The 21,670-nt window shown below is 50.8% G+C and overlaps 1 protein-coding gene across 3 annotated transcripts in view; it reads left to right on the forward strand.

Moving 5' to 3' along the window:
* dap3 (death associated protein 3) overlaps nt 1-17,395 on the forward strand; it is a 47,651-nt gene extending 30,256 nt beyond the window's left edge. For all 3 annotated transcript variants that reach the window (XM_072548816.1, XM_072548817.1, XM_072548818.1), the window contains exons 4-13: nt 359-460; nt 3,076-3,184; nt 4,904-4,996; nt 5,632-5,762; nt 6,218-6,298; nt 8,698-8,856; nt 9,969-10,028; nt 12,226-12,315; nt 15,022-15,139; nt 16,696-17,395. In XM_072548816.1, the coding sequence (XP_072404917.1) occupies nt 359-460; nt 3,076-3,184; nt 4,904-4,996; nt 5,632-5,762; nt 6,218-6,298; nt 8,698-8,856; nt 9,969-10,028; nt 12,226-12,315; nt 15,022-15,139; nt 16,696-16,781 (1,029 nt within the window). In that variant the 3' untranslated portion in view covers nt 16,782-17,395. The remainder of the gene's footprint in view (nt 1-358; nt 461-3,075; nt 3,185-4,903; nt 4,997-5,631; nt 5,763-6,217; nt 6,299-8,697; nt 8,857-9,968; nt 10,029-12,225; nt 12,316-15,021; nt 15,140-16,695) is intronic.
* Nucleotides 17,396-21,670: the final 4,275 nt, after the last annotated feature.

Below are 21,670 nucleotides of genomic sequence, written 5' to 3' on the forward strand. Positions count from 1 at the left end.
TTCCCCTCTCACCCTAAACCTATGCCCTCTAGTTCTGCACTCCCTGACCCCAGGGAAAATACTGTGTCTACAATGCCCCTCATAATTTTGTAAATCTTTATACGGTCACCCCTCAACCTCCAACTCTCCAGGGAAAACAGCCCCAGCCTGTTCAACCTCTCCTTATAGCTAAAACCCTCCAACCCTGGCAGCGGCCTTGTAAATCTCCTTTCCAAAAAAAACAAAATCCCTTCAAATCCTGCTCTCTGTGCATCTTCACCCTTGCTGCTCTTTCACCTGTTGTTGAGCTTTCTGAGACTAACTGAATCTGAGGGAGGGCAGTGTGGAAGTGAAGTGGATTTGGTTTGTTTTTGTGCAGGGACTTCACAATGAACAGCACGAAGGGCTGCACTACACCATCTCCCCCAGTGATCTGAAAACCATCTTCCCTCACGGCCTGACTCAGCGATTCCAAAAGCAGGTAAGGTCAGGGTGGCAGGCGAAGGGCTGGTGCAGTTAACTCATTCAGTGCCCGTCAAGAGAGAAAACCATTCCCTGTGTTCGAGCCACACTGGGTTACTGCTCTCAGAGAGGTAAAAACAATGACTGCAGATGCTGGAAAGCAAATACTGGATTAGTGGTGCTGGAAGAGCACAGCAGTTCAGGCAGCATCCAACGATGATGAAGGGCTTTTGCCCGAAATGTCGATTTCGCTGCTCGTTGGATGCTGCCTGAACTGCTGTGCTCTTCCAGCACCACTAATCCAGTATACTGCTCTCAGAGAGGCTTGTCATCCTGAATGTTCATCAGAGAAGGTGTCATCTTCATCGGCCTGTCTGCTTCTGCTCTTTCTCCAGGCTCTTCCTTTCTTGGACCCAGTAAAGGAGGGAGCTAAATTGATTCCAATCTCCACCCTTCTCTCACCTTCAGCATCTCGGAGTCTTCCTTCCCCTTCCTTTCCATTAGGAATGACCTGTCCACCAAGAACCATTAGATTAGATTACTTAGTGTGGAAACAGGCCCTTCGGCCCAACAAGTCCACACCGACCCGCCGAAGCGCAACCCACCCATTCCCCAACATTTACCCCTTTACCATGGGGAATTTAGCATGACCAATTCGCCTAACCTGCACATCTTTGGACTGTGGGAGGAAACCGGAGCACCCGGAGGAAACCCACGCAGACACGGGGAGAATGTGCAAACTCCACACAGTCAGTCGTCTGAGTCGGGAATTGAACCCAGGTCTCTGGCGCTGTGAGGCAGCAGTGCTAACCACTGTGCCACCGTGCCGCCCTAATTACAAGCCTGCTAATTCCCACCGTTACCTCGACGACTCTTTGTCGCACCCTACTTCCTGAGAGGGTTCCAATCCGTTTTCGCAAGTTCTCTGTCTCCGTCACATTTGTTCAACCTTCAACTGGGGTGCTTTGACGTGACCTCCCTTTTCCTCACTCTCCTGTTAGTGTCCTTTCCCATGCTTCTGTCCTTATCCCTTCCTCTTCTTCCCAGAATAATGTTTGGGTTCCCCCTTGTCCTCACTGGTCTCCGCATTGGAATTTAGAGGAATGAGGGGGAATCTTACAGAAACATATAAAACGATGAAGAGAATAAATAAGCTAGAAGCAGGAAGGTCGTTTCCACTGGAGGGTGAAACTGGAACTAGAGGGCGTTACCTCAAAATAAGGGGGAGCAGATTTTGGGCTGAACTGAGGAGGAACTCCTTCTTCCAAGGGTTTGGGAATCAGTGGAATTTCCTACCACGTGAGACAACCCCCCACCCCCCGTTGAATGTTATTAAGGCAAAGACAGATTTTTGACCAGTCGAGGAATTATGGGTCACGGTAAGCAGACGGGTAAGTGGAGCTGACTCCATGAAAATGATCAGCCATGATCTCACTGAACAGCAGAGCAGGCTTGAGGGGCCAAATGGCCTACTCCAGCTCCTGATTCTTCTGTTCTTATTCTAGGATCATCCTCTGCGTCTTCGACCAACTCCAGCAGATGCCACCATCTTCCCTGTCCCTCCACTTCCAGCATTCCCACAGGGACTGTTCCCTCCATGACCAGCCTGTATCGCTCCACTACCATATCTCCATCTTATTAATTACTCACTCCCCATGGCAGCTTTCCCTGAAATCACAGAACATGCTTGTTCACCTTCCAAGGTCCCAAACACGCTTCCAGGTGGAGCAACATTTGACTTGTCCTTCTGTCAATCTAGTCTGCAGCATTCACTGCTCCCAATACATTGCTGAGACCAAATGTAGACCGGGTGACCACTTTGCTTGCCATTTCAATAAAACCTTCATGCTACCATTTCTGTCCTGGGCCTACTGCAATGTTCCAACATAGCACAACACAAATATGTGGACACATCCTAGCCTCACGGTCACAATGTTGAATCCTGCTACTTCAGAGCCTGACCTCATAACGTTTGTCTGCATTCTCCTGTGAGTTTGTCCTCTTTGTTTGTTGTTTATTTCTCTCTCAGCTGAGGGGATCCATTTTCGTCCTTCTGTGCCTTAATTTACATCTAAAATAATCCGAAGAACTACGGATGCTGAAGATCAGAATCAGAGCCAGAGATTACTGGAGAAACTCAGCGAGTCTGACAGCATCTGTGGAGAGAGAGAGAGAGAAACTGAGTGAACATTTCAGGTCCATTGACCCTTCTTCAGAACACTTTACCATGGAGGTGATAACTCTGTTTCTCTCTTCACAGATGCTGCCAAACCTGCTGAGCCTGTCCAGCAATTCCTGTTTTTGTTAATTTACCACCTGTTTCACATCTCTATTTCTCTTTCACAACAAATAGCAGCCGCTTTGTCTTTTGCACTGGCTCTCCACACCACCCGTTCTTGCTCCTTTGCCGTCTCCGTCAAAGGTGTCAACAAAAACCCACCGTTTTCCGTGACTGAAGAAGAGTCATATCAGACTTGAAATGTTAACTCTGTTTCTGCCTTCACAGATGTTGCTAGCCCTCAGTTTCTCTAGCATTTTCTGTGTTTGCCCTGACTTGTACTTCAGCTCTAAGCTGTCTCCATGCGTGAATTTGTTGCTGGTTCTTGTTAACCACTGTGTCTCCGTGTGCTTCAGATTAAGACTTTCAATGAAGCCTGTATAATGGTCCGTCGGCCAGCGCTAGAGTTGTTGGCATATCTAAAAGCTGCCAATTACTCTCACCCAGCTATTCGATATGTTGTCTGTATCCTTTTTCAATTTAATACAAAGCACCTTGTAAACAAGGGTTATAAACTCTGCTTTGAGAAAGTGTGGCAAGGAGATTGGGACAGAAAGTGACATCCTCTAATATAAAAACTGCAGATACTGGAAATTTGAAACAAAAACAAATTGCTGGAGAAACTCAGCAGGTCTGGCAGCATCTGCAGAGAGAGAAAGCAGGGCTAACGTTTCGAGTGCAGTGACCCTTCTTCAATACACTGACAAAGGATCGCTGAGCTTGAGATGTTAACCATGCTTTCTCTCTGCAGATGCTGCCAGACATGCTGAGTTTCTCCAGTGATTTCTGTTTCGGTGTGATCAACATTGACTGTTTGAAAGCTCGGCTGGACAGGCCTTTCTGTAATACCATGGTCAGGTTGGTTTCATATCACCCAAACCCAGTGCATTTGTCGCATGACGCAGACTCTGCAATCTCGGCAGGCACAGGGTTCGGTTCCTGACCCCAGTCCACTTGTCCCTGGTGCAGCGTGTGCAGGTACAGAGAGAAGAAATTCATTTTTATCCTCTTGTGGCACGTCGTGGGCTCAACCAGTATCAAAGAAATTGTCTTATAACCAGAGGTTGAGCATGTTTGGCATGTACCCATTGGGGTTTAGATGAATGAGACTAGGAAAAAGTGAAGACTGCAGATGCTGGAGAGTCGGAGTTGAAAAGTGTGTTGCTGGAAAAGCACAGCAAGTCAGGCAGTATCCGAGGAGCAGGAGAATCGACATTTCGGGCATAAGTCCTTCATCAGTAAGGGGGCCCATGGTCGACTCTCCTGCTTCTCAGATGCTGCCTGACCTGCTGTGCTTTTCCAGTACCGCACTTTTTGACTTTAGACTTGTTACAATATACAGGGTAGATGTGGAGAGGTGTTACCCCTTGTGGGAGAGACTAACCCCCAGCGTGTAATCTCAGATTAAGGGGTTGCCCAGTTCAGACAGAGACAAGAAGGAATGTCTGCTGAGGGAATTGAATCTGTGGAATTCTTTACTACAGAGGGGTGGGTCATGAAGGCTATTCAAGGCTGAGTTCGACAGATGTTTACTAAGCAAGGGAATTGAGGGTTATGGGGAAAAGGCAGGAAAGTGGAGTTGAGGGTGATCTGATCAGCTCATTGAATGATGAACCAAATTCAAAGGACTGAATGGTCTACCTACCCTCCTTGCTCATCCCTGCAGCTGTCTGTGAGACCCACAATACTCTTTGGGAGCAACTTACAGGATATTCACCAAACAGCAGTGAGGGAACAATCAGTACATCTTCAAGTCGCAATGGTGTTTGCCTCAGTTGGGAACTTGGAAGGCCTGGTGCTCCCATGTATTGACTGCCTGCATCTTTCTAGGTGGTAGAGGTCACAGGTTTGGAAGGTGCTGATGGAAGCCTGACAGGTTCACCTTGTAGATGCTACACACGGCTGGCGGGGTGGATGGGATGCCAATTAAACGTTGGGTTGCTTTGTCCAGCTGTTATTACCACTGTTGAATGTTACACAGGCGCTCGTGAAAATGGAGTGATGGTGGTTGAGGTTTTCCAGAGGTGGCCTGGAGCTCTGCAAGGCACAGTGCCCTGACAGCTCTCAACGTCAGTGAATGACTAATGCCAGTTAACATGCGGTGCTTCGTATGGGTTTGTCCCTGGGTCCCGGCTGGGTGTTAATGAGCACAATGTTTCTTTCTTTGACACGTTGGGTTTCCAGATGGTCAGAAGGGATGTGGAAAAACGCTCACTCTGTGTAATGCAGTCCATTACTGCGCCAGGCAAGACTGGTTAATAGTCCACATCCCAGACGGTAGGACACTCTCCATTTCCACTCTCTCTTCTTCAAACTCCATTTGCTTGGGATTGGGCGAGAGGCTTTGTTGGGGTATGGGGTAGAGGGGGATTGGTTGGGGTTTGGGGGGGGGAGATGGATTGGTTGGGGCTTGGTGGGACATGGGGGATTGGTTGGGGCTTGGTGGGACATGGGGGTTTGGGGGAGGGGGGATTGGTTGGGGTTTTGGGGACATGGGGGTTTGGGGGAGAGGGGGATTGGTTGGAGTTTGGGAAGTGGAGAGGGGGATTGGTTGGGGGAAGGGAGAGATGTATTGGGAGGAGAGGGGAATTGGTTGGGGTGTGGGTTGTGGGTTGTTTGGTTTTGAGTGTGGGAAAGAGCAAAGGAATAAGGGCTAGTTCTCTGCTTCTGGCTGCTTTCTCCAACCTCCCCACCCCGATATCTGCTCAACTGGAGCTGAGCCAGCTGTGGGTCACTGACATGGAACTGACACCATCAGGAGTATCGATTGGCTTTGAATGACAGGGCTATGGTATCACTAGGTATTCCTGCGTTATCTCTATCAAACATACAGACACACACACAGACAGGTTTGGGGGAATTGGTTTGGTGTCCACTGCAATATCGAAATACCTGTCTTATCTCCTTACCAGCTTACCTGTGGGTGAAGAATTGTAAAGAGCTGATGCCGTCCTCCTATAACCAGGCTCGCTTCGACCAGCCCATGGAGGCCTCGATATGGCTCAAGAACTTCAAGATTACCAATGAGCGGTTCCTAAAGCAGGTAACAATTGACCAGTACTCTCCGAGACTGACCACGGTGATTCAGTCTACTCGCTGACTGTCACTGGCTGGTCAACCCTGATCATTCCACAGCAATGACAGTCATCTGTTTGTCTCACCCATGGCATCACGAGCGGTTTCTTTTTCCCGACAACTCCAAGGGTTAATGCTTTGGTGGAATAGGAGAGGATTAATCTCCATTACGATGTCAACCATCGGCTCAGGGCTGGAGGTGGATAAGGTACAGGAGGAGCTCGCCTGTTGAATTCCAGGTTATTGCTGCTTCCCACAGGGCTCAGAGTCAGGCATGGCCAAGCTGAAGATGGGAAGCTCTGTGAGCAGGCAAGATGCAGAGGATGTCCTGTGATGGTTTGGGATCCCGGGGACTGTAAGGAAATTGCTGGGTAAACGTGCAGTTTGACCATGTTAACTGGATCTTGATTGTCTTGCAAACAGTTGAAAACCCAACAGAGGTACACCTGGAGTAAGCGAGAGGCAACTGATGAAGGAAGACCTTTGGGTGAAGTGGTGGACCAGGTGAGGTGCTGAACATCCGAATGTGCGTCATGGGGTGGGTTCGGCATGGTGGCTCAGTGGTTAGCACTGCTGCCTCACAGCACCAAGGAGCCGAGTTTGATTCCACTCTCCGTGCTGTCTGTGTGGAGTTTGCAAGTCTTTGTGTGTATGTGTGTGTTTTTCCTCCCAGGTGCTCCGGTTTCCCCCCTCAGTTTGAAGATGTGCAGGTCAGGGTGGATTGGCCATGCTAAAGTATCCCATAGTGCCCAGGGATGTGCAGGTTAGGGTGGATTGGCCATGGGAAATGCAGGGTTACAGAGATAGGGTGGGGTTGAGGGGTTCTGGATGGGATGCTCTTTGGACGGTGAGTGTGCACTTAATGGCCTCCTTCCATACTGTAGGGATTATATGATCAGACACTTCAACCCTGTCTCCTGACCTGTAGCTTCCCCTTGCCATTTACAAAACTGCTGCCTTCCCGTGATAATGTCACTGGACGGGTAATCCCAAACCCAGGCCAATGTCCTCAGAGGAGGAGGTTTGAATGACTCCACGGCAGGTGGTAACATTTGTGTTTGTGACGATCTGGAATGAAGAGCCGACCCTAACAGTGATGTGTTACTGCTGTCGATTGTGAGAAAACCCAGTCTGGTTCACTCAATCTGCCCTTCCTAACTGGTCTGGAGTATGTGTTTGACTCTCTTTCTCACTGGGGGATATCCAGGGTGGGTATTACCCGCTGGTCTAGCCATCATCCCCCACGTCCCATGAACAAGTGACGTGTCACCCAGCTGCTCCGTACAGAGTTAAAAATCTCCCAGTGTGACCGTGCTGTCTGTGCTGAGCCAGTCAACTGCAGCTCCAGCTGCTGGCAGTAATGTGCATTAATCAAGCACCATTCCTGTACCCAATACTAACTGCATGACTGGAGGTGCCAAACCTGTCCTCCTCACTCTGCTGAATCTCCCACTGGTGCTCTCTCAGGCTGAAAGCCTAACACCTTCAAGGGCAATGAGGGGTCCCTTTCCATTCCAGTCTCCTAGCCCTTTTCCCCTGTTACATTTCAAGCCAGTCCCATTGTTCCATGTCACCCGCAATGTGGACAGATCTCTGAGTAAGCAACTGAGCTGAGACACTCTTCGTGAACCAGTCCCGATTGTCTTTCTGAACCCGGAGAGTGTGCTGTCTTTTTGGAAAAAAAAACTAGAACTTGAACATTTCCCCATCGATCCTGCAGCACCTTCCCATCATTCATTCACCTTATAGAGACTGGGATTATTTACCTTTGAGCAGAGGACACTGGAGGGGTGGAGCGGGCACGATTGAGATGTGTCAAGTTTTGAGGGGTGTAGACTGGGAAAAGAACTCTTGTTGGAGGGAGGAATCTGTGATCGGGGAGGGCCAAAGATTTAAGGGAAGGGGCAAGGGGTTGAGAGGGAAAATCATTTTCAGCCAGAGGGTGGTGGGAATCTGGAATTTTCTGCCTGTTAGGGTGGGAGAGGCAGCTACCCTTATCACATTGAAGAAGTATTTAGACATGTACTTGATGTGCTAAGGCCTATAAGTTTATGGGCCAAGTGTTGGAAATGGGATTAGAATAAATAGGTGGTAGTTTTGGATCAGTGCAGACCCTGATAGGTACAAGGGACTTTGTCTGAGCTAGAGACCTCTCTGATTCTGTGGCTGCTCTTGGTGAATATTGCAAGCTGTTCAACTTGGGAGGCTTCGCAGCTGTGCCCAGTCCCCTCCCGATCGTTCTGACATTACCATTGGACAAGGCAGCACAGAGCAGTTATTGACTGAACACACGTGTGTCAGAGTCTGTGTCTGTGTCTGTGTGTGTCAGAGTCTGTGTCTGTGTCTGTGTGTGTCAGAGTCTGTGTCTGTGTGTGTCAGAGTCTGTGTCTGTGTGTGTCAGAGTCTGTGTCTGTGTGTGTGTGTGTGTCAGAGTCTGTGTGTGTGTGTGTGTGTGTGAATATGCATAAGCGCATCTGTCAGTGTGTATGAATGTATGTGTGTCTGTCTGTGTGCATGTGCACGCGCATGTCAGAATCTCTGTGCGAGTGAGCATGAGTTTGCGCGTGCGTGTGTGTGTGTCAGAGTGATGACAGGTTTTCATCCTATACACTGCCTCCAAGTGGGCATGTGAGGATTTTAATCAGAGGAGGATGAATCTTGGTTCTCTTGAATGTTGAGACCAGTTTCTGATGGATGGGTACAGAGGACCAGGATTGATATGGACGAGTTGGACCGCAGGGTCTGTTTCTGTGCTGTCCATCTCTATGACTCTATGACCACACCAGCTGAACTCCAGTGAGGGAGCCAGCAAATCCCCAGAAAGGAGTAGCTGAGGGGCAGCCAGGGAACCAGATACAGCCAATGACCAACATCATTGTGGTCCTTGTCCCTCCTTTGCCCAGGGTTTAACACGAGTGAAGAATGCCAGTGATGCAGTGGGTGCACTGTTTAAAGAGCTGAAGGCACAGTGCTTACCTGACACATACCAGATGTTGGTGGCAATTGATGGAGTCAATGCTCTCTGGGGTCCAACCACCATGAAGAAAGAAGACAGGAGCCAGGTATCCCATAAACTTCGTCCGAACTGTAGTTGAGACCTTGGTTATTGTAACCTGCATGCATGTTCATGATTAAGGGGCAAATCCCCACACAACTTGTCCTGATCTTGTCCACACAATGGTTTAAGCGACCTATATCGCCTTAGGCCAGTTCAGGTCAAAATACAGAAAACTAATTCCCCCAAACCCCTTCCCATTCACTCCCACTTTCCACTGTCACAATGGACCCAAACCCCTTCACATTCACTCCCACTCTCCACCGTCCCAATGGATCCAAACCCCTTCCCATTCACTCCCACTCTCCACTGTCCGAATGGACCCAAACCCCTTCCCATTCACTCCCACTCTCCACCGTCCCAATGGATCCAAACCCCTTCCCATTCACTCCCACTCTCCACTGTCCGAATGGACCCAAACCCCTTCCCAGTCACTCCCACTTTCCACTGTCGCAATGGACCCAAACCCCTTCCCATTCACTCCCACTCTCCACTGTCGCAATGGACCCAAACCCCTTCCCATTCACTCCCACTCTCCACCGTCCCAGTGGACCCAAACCCGTTCCCATTGACTCCCACTCTCCACCGTCCAAAGGGACCCAAACCCCTTCCCATTCACTCCCACTCTCCACTGTCCGAATGGACCCAAACCCCTTCCCATTCACTCCCACTCTCCACTGTCCGAATGGACCTAAACCCCTTTCCATTCACTCCCACTCTCCACCATTCCAATGGACCCAAACCCCTTCACATTCACTCCCATTGTACAAATCCCAATGGATCCAAACCTCTTCTCATTCAGTCCCTTTGCACGCAATCCCAAAGTGTGCAAATCCCTTCCTATTCACTCCCACTCTCCACCATCTCAATGAACCCAGACAAGCCCAGTCCACGTAATGCAGTACTCCTTTCTCCCGATCCTGGCTGACACCTCGGGGCCCAAGGTCGATAGGTCAACATGCGGCTAATTGATGTGTGGCCAGTTGGAGATGCCAGGGGGGCTGAGCTGGTCAACTTGGATGCGAACCACTGTCTCCCAGCCCACTTCCTGTTGCTGCCACTACTGTACGTGGTTTCATTGGCATGTGCTGCTTCCTGACATGTCTGACTGTCTTGTAGGTGCGTGCAGATGAGCTCACCCTGATCCACAATCTGAGGAAGCTGCTGAATAATGATTGGGTAAGAGGTGTTCAGTAACTATCCGACTATTGTCGGAGAGTCAGCGCCGCTGGAGTGCCGCACTGTCGGAGGGTCAGCGCTGAAGGAGTGGGCACTGTCGGAGGGTCAGAGCTGAGGGAGTGGGCACTGTCGGAGGGTCAGTGCTGAGGGAGCGCCGCACTGTCGGAGGGTCAGCGCTGAAGGAGTGGGCACTGTCGGAGGGTCAGAGCTGAGGGAGCGCCGCACTGTCGGAGGGTCAGTGCCGAGGGAGTGGGCACTGTCGGAGGGTCAGAGCTGAGGGAGCGCCGCACTGTCGGAGGGTCAGTGCCGAGGGAGTGCCGCACTGTCGGAGGGTCAGCGCTGAAGGAGTGGGCACTGTCGGAGGGTCAGAGCTGAGGGAGCGCCGCACTGTCGGAGGGTCAGCGCTGAGGGAGTGGGCACTGTCGGAGGGTCAGCGCTGAGGGAGTGCCGCACTGTCGGAGGGTCAGCGCTGAGGGAGTGGGCACTGTCGGAGGGTCAGCGCTGAAGGAGTGGGCACTGTCGGAGGGTCAGAGCTGAGGGAGCGCCGCACTGTCGGAGGGTCAGTGCTGAGGGAGTGGGCACTGTCGGAGGGTCAGAGCTGAGGGAGCGCCGCACTGTCGGAGGGTCAGCGCTGAGGGAGTGGGCACTGTCGGAGGGTCAGAGCTGAGGGAGCGCCGCACTGTCGGAGGGTCAGCGCTGAGGGAGTGGGCACTGTCGGAGGGTCAGCGCTGAGGGAGTGCCGCACTGTCGGAGGGTCAGCGCTGAGGGAGTGGGCACTGTCGGAGGGTCAGCGCTGAGGGAGTGGGCACTGTCGGAGGGTCAGCGCTGAGGGAGTGGGCACTGTCGGAGGGTCAGTGCTGAGGAAGTGGGCACTGTCGGAGGGTCAGCGCTGAGGGAGTGGGCACTGTCGGAGGGTCAGAGCTGAGGGAGCGCCGCACTGTCGGAAGGTCAGTGCTGAGGGAGTGGGCACTGTCGGAGGGTCAGTGCTGAGGGAGTGGGCACTGTCGGAGGGTCAGCGCTGAGGGAGCGGGCCCTGTGGGAGGGTCAGTGCTGAGGAAGTGGGCACTGTGGGAATTGTCATTGTTCAGGTGAGAGCCTGTGTCTTATGGAGATAAGCCCAGGGTTGTGATCTGAAGAAGAGTAGGACAGTTCTCTCAAAATCCTTTGGCCTATACATATTGTCCGCAAACCAATGAGCTGCTCGTTATTACATTGCCTTTGGTCAGAGTTGCTGGACAGGAATTGGTTGCTTCTGATCCATGTACCAGGCTACAGTTCAGTGGTTGGAAAATCCTCAAGGCCGTACCAAAAGTACAGGTCTGTTCCTGGATGGAACGTGAGGGTGTCACTGAAAACAGCAAATGCTGGAGATCACAGTGGGTCAGACAGCATCCATGGAGAGACAGCAACCTAACATTTCGAGTCGAGATGATTCTCCATCAGTGCTGAAGTGAAGTGTGGAGGGGGCAGCATTTATGCTGTAGTTGGTGGTGGAGTGCTGGGGGACAGAAGATGTTAACAGTTGAGATTAAGTGATCGGAATGTGAGAGTGCTAGAACAATGGTGGGTCTAACTGTCAGGCTTTAAAGAACAGTCAGTCTCACTGGGCTGGGGTGGGAGGTACAGGAGAGAGGACAAGGTGACAGAGAAGGTAACAAGTAAAGCTAATAGAAAGGGAAGGAATCCGAGTTGGTTCACAGTCTGAAGATGTTGAACTCAACATCAAGTCCAGAGGGTTGTAAAGTGCCTGGTCTGAAGATGAGATGTTGTTCCTCCAGTTTGTGTTGGGATTCACTGGGACACTGCAGCATGTCGAAGATGGAGAAGCGGGCATGTGAACAGGACGCTGTGTCAAAATGATCAGCGACTGGATGGTGGGGGCCACGCTTGTGCACAGTCACCCAGCCGGCATTTGGTTTCTCCAATGTAGAGTAGGCCACAGTGGGTGCAGCAAGGTGGCAGATGTTGCAGCCTCTGTGATCACATCAGAAGGTGCTGTGAGAAGTGGAGGTGGGGTGGGGTGGGGTGGGGTGGGGTTTGTGGTCGATGAATGGTCTAGGGTGTCCCAGCAGGAACAATCTCTGTGAAATGCAGACAGGGAAGTGAGGGGAAGGTGTGTTTAGTGGTGGCGTTCTGCTGCAGTTGTCTAAAATGGCGGAGGAGTCACTGTTCATTTACAACCCCTCTCCTGTTACAGTCTGGCGGGGCAGTGATTACAACGCTGACTCAGACTGGAGCACTGGGATGTGCAGGCTTATCGTACCTGCCCCATCAGCTACTGAGGAAGGTGAGCACTGTCATCATGTGTGGATAGGTCTGTCAGTGTATAACACTGGGGTTCAGTACTGGTGGGGACAGGTCTGTCACTGTATAACACTGGGGTACAGTACTGGGTGGGGACAGGTCTGTCCCTGTATAACAATGGGGTACAGTACTGGTGGGGACAGGTCTGTCCCTGTATAACACTGGGGTACAGTACTGGTGGGGACAGGTCTGTCCCTGTATAACACTGGGGTACAGTACTGGGTGGGGACAGGTCTGTCCCTGTATAACACTGGGGTACAGTACTGGGTGGGGACAGGTCTGTCACTGTATAACACTGGGGTACAGTACTGGTGGGGACACGTCTGTCACTGTATAATACTGGGGTACAGTACTGGTGGGGACAGGTCTGTCACTGTACAATACTGGGGTACAGTACTGGGTGGGGACAGGTCTGTCAGTGTATAACACTGGGGTACAGTACTGGTGGGGACAGGTCTGTCACTGTACAATACTGGGGTACAGTACTGGGTGGGGACAGGTCTGTCACTGTATAACACTGGGGTACAGTACTGGTGGGGACGGGTCTGTCACTGTATAACACGGGTACAGTAATGGTGGGGACGGGTCTGTCAGTGTATAACACTGGGGTACAGTACTGGTGGGGGACAGGTCTGTCACTGTATAACACTGGGGTACAGTACTGGTGGGGACAGGTCTGTCAGTGTATAACACTGGGGTACAGTACTGGGTGGGGACAGGTCTGTCCCTGTATAACACTGGGGTACAGTACTGGGTGGGGACAGGTCTGTCAGTGTATAACACTGGGGTACAGTACTGGTGGGGGACAGGTCTGTCACTGTATAACACTGGGGTACAGTACTGGTGGGGACAGGTCTGTCAGTGTATAACACTGGGGTACAGTACTGGGTGGGGACAGGTCTGTCAGTGTATAACAATAGGGTACAGTACTGGGTGGGGACAGGTCTGTCAGTGTATAACAATGGGGTACAGTACTGGGTGGGGACAGGTCTGTCCCTGTATAACAATGGGGTACAGTACTGGGTGGGGACAGGTCTGTCACTGTATAACACTGGGGTACAGTACTGGTGGGGACAGGTCTGTCCCTGTATAACACTGGGGTACAGTACTGGTGGGGACAGGTCTGTCCCTGTATAACACTGGGGTACAGTACTGGTGGGGACAGGTCTGTCCCTGTATAACAATGGGGTACAGTACTGGGTGGGGACAGGTCTGTCCCTGTATAACACTGGGGTACAGTACTGGGTGGGGACAGGTCTGTCCCTGTATAACACTGGGGTACAGTACTGGTGGGGACAGGTCTGTCCCTGTATAACACTGGGGTACAGTACTGGGTGGGGACAGGTCTGTCCCTGTATAACACTGGGGTACAGTACTGGTGGGGACAGGTCTGTCCCTGTATAACACTGGGGTACAGTACTGGGTGGGGACAGGTCTGTCCCTGTATAACACTGGGGTACAGTTCTGGTGGGGACGGGTCTGTCACTGTATAACACGGGTACAGTACTGGTGGGGACAGGTCTGTCCCTGTATAACACTGGGGTACAGTACTGGTGGGGACAGGTCTGTCCCTGTATAACAATGGGGTACAGTACTGGTGGGGGGACAGGTCTGTCCCTGTATAACACTGGGGTACAGTACTGGTGGGGACAGGTCTGTCCCTGTATAACACTGGGGTACAGTACTGGTGGGGACAGGTCTGTCACTGTATAACACTGGGGTACAGTACTGGTGGGGACAGGTCTGTCAGTGTATAACACTGGGGTACAGTACTGGGTGGGGACAGGTCTGTCAGTGTATAACACTGGGGTACAGTACTGGGTGGGGACAGGTCTGTCAGTGTATAACAATAGGGTACAGTACTGGGTGGGGACAGGTCTGTCAGTGTATAACAATGGGGTACAGTACTGGGTGGGGACAGGTCTGTCAGTGTATAACAATAGGGTACAGTACTGGGTGGGGACAGGTCTGTCAGTGTATAACAATGGGGTACAGTACTGGGTGGGGACAGGTCTGTCCCTGTATAACAATGGGGTACAGTACTGGGTGGGGACAGGTCTGTCACTGTATAACACTGGGGTACAGTACTGGTGGGGACAGGTCTGTCCCTGTATAACACTGGGGTACAGTACCGGTGGGGACAGGTCTGTCACTGTATAACACTGGGGTACAGTACTGGGTGGGGACAGGTCTGTCACTGTATAACACTGGGGTACAGTACTGGGTGGGGACAGGTCTGTCCCTGTATAACACTGGGGTACAGTACTGGTGGGGACAGGTCTGTCACTGTATAACACTGGGGTACAGTACCGGTGGGGACAGGTCTGTCACTGTATAACACTGGGGTACAGTACTGGGTGGGGACAGGTCTGTCACTGTATAACACTGGGGTACAGTACTGGGTGGGGACAGGTCTGTCCCTGTATAACACTGGGGTACAGTACTGGTGGGGACAGGTCTGTCACTGTATAACACTGGGGTACAGTACTGGTGGGGACAGGTCTGTCCCTGTATAACACTGGGGTACAGTACTGGTGGGGGACAGGTCTGTCACTGGGTGCTCTGAGTTTGTTGATTTAGTTTGTGCTGTTGTTAATGCCCCTTCAAACATACAAATCTAGAATGATGTTCTGCACGGTGAGGGCTGTTTTAATCTGTTGCCTGTTTCTGTGTGCTAACCCCACAACAGGAAGGTTTTGATGCCATGGATCCCTTTGTCCCTGTTCAAGTGATGAACTATAGTCAGAAGGAGTTTGAGAGTTGCTATCAATATTACATAGACCGCAAATGGATTCAGCATGAGAATGGTAAGGACCTGCAGTCGGTGGGAATATGCCAATGGGATGGATGCGGGACACCCATTTCCCAAACAAATACCGTGTTGGGGGAGTGGGTCTGTATGTTCACTAGGTTGATTCTGGAGTTGAGGGGGTTGACTTCTGACGAGAGACTGGGATTATATTGATTGGAGTTTAGAACAAGGGGGGATCTTATAGAAACATATAAAATGTTGAAGGGAGTAGGTAAGATAGAAGTAGGGACGGATGTTTCCACTGGCGAGTGAAACTAGGGCAAGAGAGCATAGCCCCAAAGTGAGGGGGAGCAGATTTAGGACTGAACGGAGAAGGAGCTTCTTCACCCAGAGAGTTGTGAATCTGTGAAGTAGTTGAGGCTTCCTCAGTAAATGTTTTCAGAGCTAAGATAGATAATGTTTTGAACCGTAAGGGAATTAAGGGTTATGGTGAGAGAGCAGGTAAGTCGAGCTGAGGCCACACAAAGATCAGTCCTGAATGACTGAGCAGGCTCAAAGGGCTCGATAGCCTACTCCTGCTCCTCGTTATTATGTTCATTCCCAGCAGAGGCACCGTGGTACATCTCTGCACTTCCCCATTCTCCACCCCCCCACCCCCCGTGGGAGCGAGTCCCCCATTCTCCCCCCACCCCCTGTGGGAGCGAGTCCCCCATTCCCCGTGGGAGCAAGCCCCCCATTCTCCACCCCCCCATTCCCCGTGGGAGCAAGCCCCCCATTCTCCACCCCCCCATTCCCCGTGGGAGCGAGTCCCCCATTCCCCGTGGGAGCGAGTCCCCCATTCTCCACCCCCCCATTCCCCGTGGGAGCAAGTCCCCCATTCTCCCCCCACCCCCCAATGGGAGCGAGTCCCCCATTCTTCCCCCCTCCCCCCACCCCATTCCCTAGGTGAAGATGTTTCGCCTGAAATCCTAACTAGATTTCTTCCTTACTGTGAAATATTGACAGGTTCTGTGGTCCTGTGTAAGTGGAAGCATCCCTCCATCTACATTGTCCAAAACCATTCCTCATTCACAAGACCGCCATTGGGTCAACTTCTGTCTTGTTTATCTGCCAGTTTCTCCTTCCCTGGTGGGTATAAGCCGACAGTTCATGTATTAGTTTCCATTCATTTAGAGGACATGACTGTTGGGGCTGGGCCAGTATTTATTGCCCATTCTTGGTTTTCCCCTTGTGAAGTTGGTAGTGAGCTGTGGTTTGGAGGGATGGGTATCATCCTTTGAAATCTTATTTTGTTCCCTCAGCAATGCCCGAAGCTGCAGACCAGGTGTTTGGTGTGTGGTTTAATAGACAAGGTATATGGTTTCAGGAGACCCTAGCAACAGGTCACCTTTCTGCTTCGTGTGAATAGATACCACAGAGGGAGAAACCTGGAATTTGAAACATTAGGAGGGAAAAGGACATAACTCCTGACCAAGCTGCTTCTGAGGGGTTGTCATAGCCTGGCTGCACTGTGTAGTGACCTTGCCCAGCGCACAGCCAGCTCCAGTCAGCTTCCTGCACTCGCGATGCTGCGGTTTAACCCAGTATCTCTCCTCCTGTCTCTCTGTGCAGCCTATACAGAAGAAGGGAAGAAGGAACTGATCTTCCTCTGCAACTACAATCCGAACACGTTCGAGAGGATCTGCAGCTCCCTCTGAGCCACTCGCGACTGAAGCACTGCCTCCTTTGACAAAGGAAAGACCTCCTTGAGCAACATCTCATCCTCGGGCTCACGTTACCCTCTCACTCCTCTCCGACCCCGCTGTCGCCCTCTAACCCTGGTCCGTACCTCCGTGTGGAAGCCCCAAGAACTGGGCTGGATATTTACCCAAACCTCACGCCCCTGAGCTTTCAGGCAGCTGCTGCTGCTGGCCACTAAAGTCTGCTTTGTCGTTCGTGTCTATGCGCGACTCTCTCAGCTCAGGAACCCGGATCACTCCCTGCACAAATCTTTCTGTGATTTGAAAGCGGAGATATCCAAATGTTGGGGCTGCTGGCCTAAAGATTATGCCCAGACCCTTCACCTTCCTCCACTGATACTGTCCACTCAGTTCCTAATTTCTGTTGTTTGTATTCCAATTGAACTGAGTGCAGAAATCCCATGTAGACATATGTGGGACCAGCACTGAGTATGAACCTTCAACTGGAGATCACATTCAAGCCATTTGGATTGGAACTTTAAGTCTCTTCCATAAAATGTCATTGCATGCACCATTTGCATCTATTTTAATTCATATCCAACTCCAATTAAAAGCAGTACTCAGTGTTTTTATTTCTATTGTGTTTTGGTGTAATTAGGAGACCCAATGTACTCCTGAGGCCCACGTATCATCGCTAGGTGAGTCACAAAGGCCAGCAGCTGTCTTTCTCATGTGGATCCATTGTGCTCTGTCTTCCCTTGTCTTTGGGAAGGGTGAGGTGGCACCTGAGACAGGGACGCTGCTGCCTGCAAGCCAGTGATGTGAGGTGTCTTTTGGGTATAGGTGGGTGGGCACATACCAGCTAGGAGTGGACCATTTGGAGTCATACAGCACAGGCACAGAGCCATTGATCCAACCAGTCCATGCCGACCATAATCCCAAACCAAACTAGTCCAATCTACCTGCACTTGGCCCATATCCCTCCAAACCTTTCTTCTTCATGTACTTACCAAAATGTCTTTTAAAAGTTGTAACTATAGCCGTATACATCACTTCCTCTGGAAGTTCATTCCCCACACAAACCACTGCGAGAATCCATTTAGAATTGTGGTGGGGGTCTGCTCCAATGGGATACAATTTGGGGGTGACCTTGTTTAGCCCCATATAATAATGGTGAGCCTGTAGCTCCCATCAGGTTTTATTACTGGCCATGTTGGGGAATTGGTTGTACTTGTGGTTTCTCTCAGGATTCCCTGTCTCACTAGTCCTTTCACTATCTCCACAACGGCTTCCTCTGATTCAGGCTTGTTTGGGTACTGCTGGTGGGGCTTATGCTTCAGTCTGGGCACCATTACAGGGTCTATCTGGACTAAACCCGTGCTCATGCCTCCAGGATGGAGGTGCAGATGGCTCTGAACCCCCCCCCCCCCCTTTTCAAGGTTCCAGTCCCGACTGGTGGCTGTAACCACTTTAATAGGCTCGAGGTGACTTGTTCGTTCCCCAATCTCGGTCTTTCGACCGTCCTGTTTTGGTCAGATCCATTTTTCTTTTGCACAGTCAACAAGACTTCATATTCCTTCTTGAGATTGTTACCCATTATGGTGCCTCCATTATTTTGGCACACATAAAATCTCATAGGGATCTGTATATTATTGATTTCCAGGAGGATTGTCTTGCTTAAGTAAGCGGGTGTCTTATCCCCTCCTATCCCGGTACGGTGAATCATTTTATTTCTGTGGGTGTTAGATAGAGTCATTCCTATGTCTACCACTGTCAGACACTTTCTATCTCCAACTACAGCGGACGTGTAAATTCTCCCCTCTCCCTTACGAATGGGGGCAGTTGGTTTTCAGCTCTGTGAACTTTGGGAATCCCACGGTTCCATGGTGTTTCGGGTGTTGTTTATGGTTTCCCAGCACACTGCCTGTGTATGACTTGCTGTATTGCAGTAGCTGCAGCACTTTATGCTGTTCCTTGTCCTATTCTCTGCCTGTGGGGCCCGACAGTCTCTGGCAAAGTGTCCCTGTCGGCCACAGTTGTGACAAGATAGTTTGGTTCTACCTTCACCTCCGTTCCGAGAGGCTGCTCTATCGGGTTTTCATTGTGAGAGCTTCTGCCTCCTGCACGCTGCTCGGCCACTGTACCAGGTCATCATCATTTTGTGATATTATTACTCCCATTTTCAGGATGGATTGATGGGCGCTAGAGAGCCCGATTCTAAAAGCCTGAATGAATGAATGCCCGGTCCCCACAATCTGGGTTTGCTTGTCCAGGGCACACGCCTGGTATGCCCTAAATAATTGTTCCCCATACTCGAGAGGCTCCTTCCCCTTTAAACTGTTCAGTGGTCGTGATTTTGTTCCAGTTCATTTCCTAGCACCCTCTGGATCTCTTTAAATTGGGTGAAGGGCGACTGCTGGGCATCTATCTCAGCTGTAAGGGTGACGGCACGTGTCCACCATCCTCCCCCATAGTCTCGTTCTGCTGTGGTATCGAGTCTGCCTGCTACCTGTCTCCACTTGTCCACTGGGCAGGCTGCCTCAGGTCCCTCAGGTTATAGTTGGTGCCCTACCCATACACTATCCAGCTCTTCCCAGAACCTGGTGTTTGCACTCTGGGGCTGTAATTTGCCCAGGGAGGCCATAATCTGTTGCCTTTCCCCTGGGGTTTATAGTTTGCTTTTGGCTGCAATTCTGTCCCCGTTCTAGTGCCTGGCGCTAGATTATATCCTTGCACTTGCAGCTCTGCTGAGGGAGCAGTTGGTCCCTGCTGGACGGTTTCTTAGGAGGGGAGAGAGTCAATCTCCTTTTCCTCTTTTACTTTTTCTAATCTTTGCTCTGGCTCCTTTATCCTGTCTTCCAGCTCCTCAATTTGTTCTTGTCCTTTTCTCCACCTGCTAGTGAAGGCACCTACTTGTTCAATTGGGCTAACTGGTGCACTAACATTACCCCTACCTTTTTAGTTTTATTTTGTTTTTCTTTGTCAATCCAATTCCACTTCTGTACTAATGTCTGGGATGGGTCCCAACAACCTAGCTGTATCTGTTCTGTCAGCCTGTCTTGTAGTTCTCAATAAGGGAACCTGCAGTAACCCCTATAAAATTCTGATCTTCTATCTCACAGATTGTGTACCCCCGGCTACCACCAACAGTAAAATGTACCTAATCCAGTGGGGACTTCTCTACCCCCGGCCACTAATACTGTCCCAGCAGTGTCCCTATGGCTGTAGCAGCCTCCTAGCAAGGTGTGATCTGTACCCTCCCGGCCACCAATACTAGTCGGTACCTACCGGTCGGCTGGGAATGCTGGCTCAATAGGGTGTGATCTACTGGGACTCCTCTACCCTCCCGGCCACCTCTACTGACCCGACACCTCCCGATAGGCCCAGAAGCCTACCTTTGGCCTGGTGTGCTCTCTACCAGTGGGACTCTTTACCCTCCCAGCTACCGCCACTGTTCAAGCTCTGTTGTTCTACTACGGACTGACAGGGTATCACGTTTACTCACGGTGTCCACGCTCCCTACCTCGGTAAACTGCGCTCCACTGGAGTTTGGCTCTTGGTCAGAGTGATCAGCTCCTCTTCCTCACCACTTCAATTTAAAACACAATAACAGCACCCAACCTTTGACTAGGCTCTAAGTGGAGACTGCGTTGCTCACCCCGACAGAATTCAACATCACCCAACTTTGCCATTTGTGCTTCACAACTCCTAGTGCCCTGGGCACCTCATTTCCCAATCTTCTTAGGGGTGGGTAGGGCTACCCGTCTTAACAACCGGTTTAGGGCAGCACTTTTGAGACGGCCATACCTTGTCCTCTGGTCATTTCGGCACAAGCAGCTGCTTGTCACCCCAGTTAGTACACTCGCCCACTTACAGTCCACAGGCATGCTCTTATACTCAACTCAGCACTGTAGTGCAAGTTACACGTTACAATGGTATGTCCTTTTAAACTGTGTCTTTGGCCTGGTCTGACTTCCCAGTTGCAGATTCAAAATGTCCTTTGACCAGAACACCAGCAATCGGAGAACCTGTTCACAGCGTCAATGTTATGGGGAAAATCACCAGTCTCAGAGTCAGAAGCGGGATCTAACGACAGAGTTTATTGTACAAAGAAACCGGTACTTCGGTGGGAGAGAGAGAGAGAGAGAATGTCCAGCAGCACGGCTGTCAGCCTTCTCTCACCCACTGAGCACCTGTCACGATATTTTATACATTTCATGGTATAATGGTCCAGATATTGAGTCTTTGTTTGTACAGCATGGTTTGTTTACAGAAAACATTACAGATCATTCAGTTTCAGAGGGGTGTTACAGAATCACTGTCAGTCTCTGGGAGATGTTACAGAGTCATTGTCAGTCTCGGAGAGGTGTTACAGAGTCATTGTCAGTCTCGGAGGGGTGGAACAGAGTCATTGTCAGTCTCGGAGAGGTGTAACAGAGTCATTGTCAGTCTCGGAGGGGTGGAACAGAGTCATTGTCAGTCTCGGGATGTTACAGAGTCATTGTCAGTTTCAGCAGCTACATGGAAGTCCGTTGCTGCAGTAATTGGTCGTGACCGTTCTTGCTGAGAGGGAAGATCATTTTCCATTCCTGCAGATCTAGGGTATTAACACTTGTATACAAGCAGTCCCAGGTAGTTAACATTCCTATTGAAGGTGGTGGCTGGATTCAGCAACTTTGGCAGACAGTAGACGTTATTAATGTGTATTCTCTCCCCCACCCGCCTTAAACTAATTATCTATATTCTGTGTCTATTGTGTTGGTGTCCTGTTGGCCTCAGGCAGTATCTGGGTATGCTTCACGTACTTTTCAAAGTAATGGCTCAGTGGCAATCTTGTGTGCTAAGTGACCAACGTGTGGTTCAGCGGCCATCTTGTGTCTGTGTGTCCCATGTCAGCATGCCCTGTG

This window comes from Chiloscyllium punctatum, chromosome 28 (genome assembly GCF_047496795.1).
Source record: "Chiloscyllium punctatum isolate Juve2018m chromosome 28, sChiPun1.3, whole genome shotgun sequence".
In the NCBI taxonomy this organism is placed as follows: Eukaryota; Metazoa; Chordata; class Chondrichthyes; order Orectolobiformes; family Hemiscylliidae; genus Chiloscyllium; species Chiloscyllium punctatum.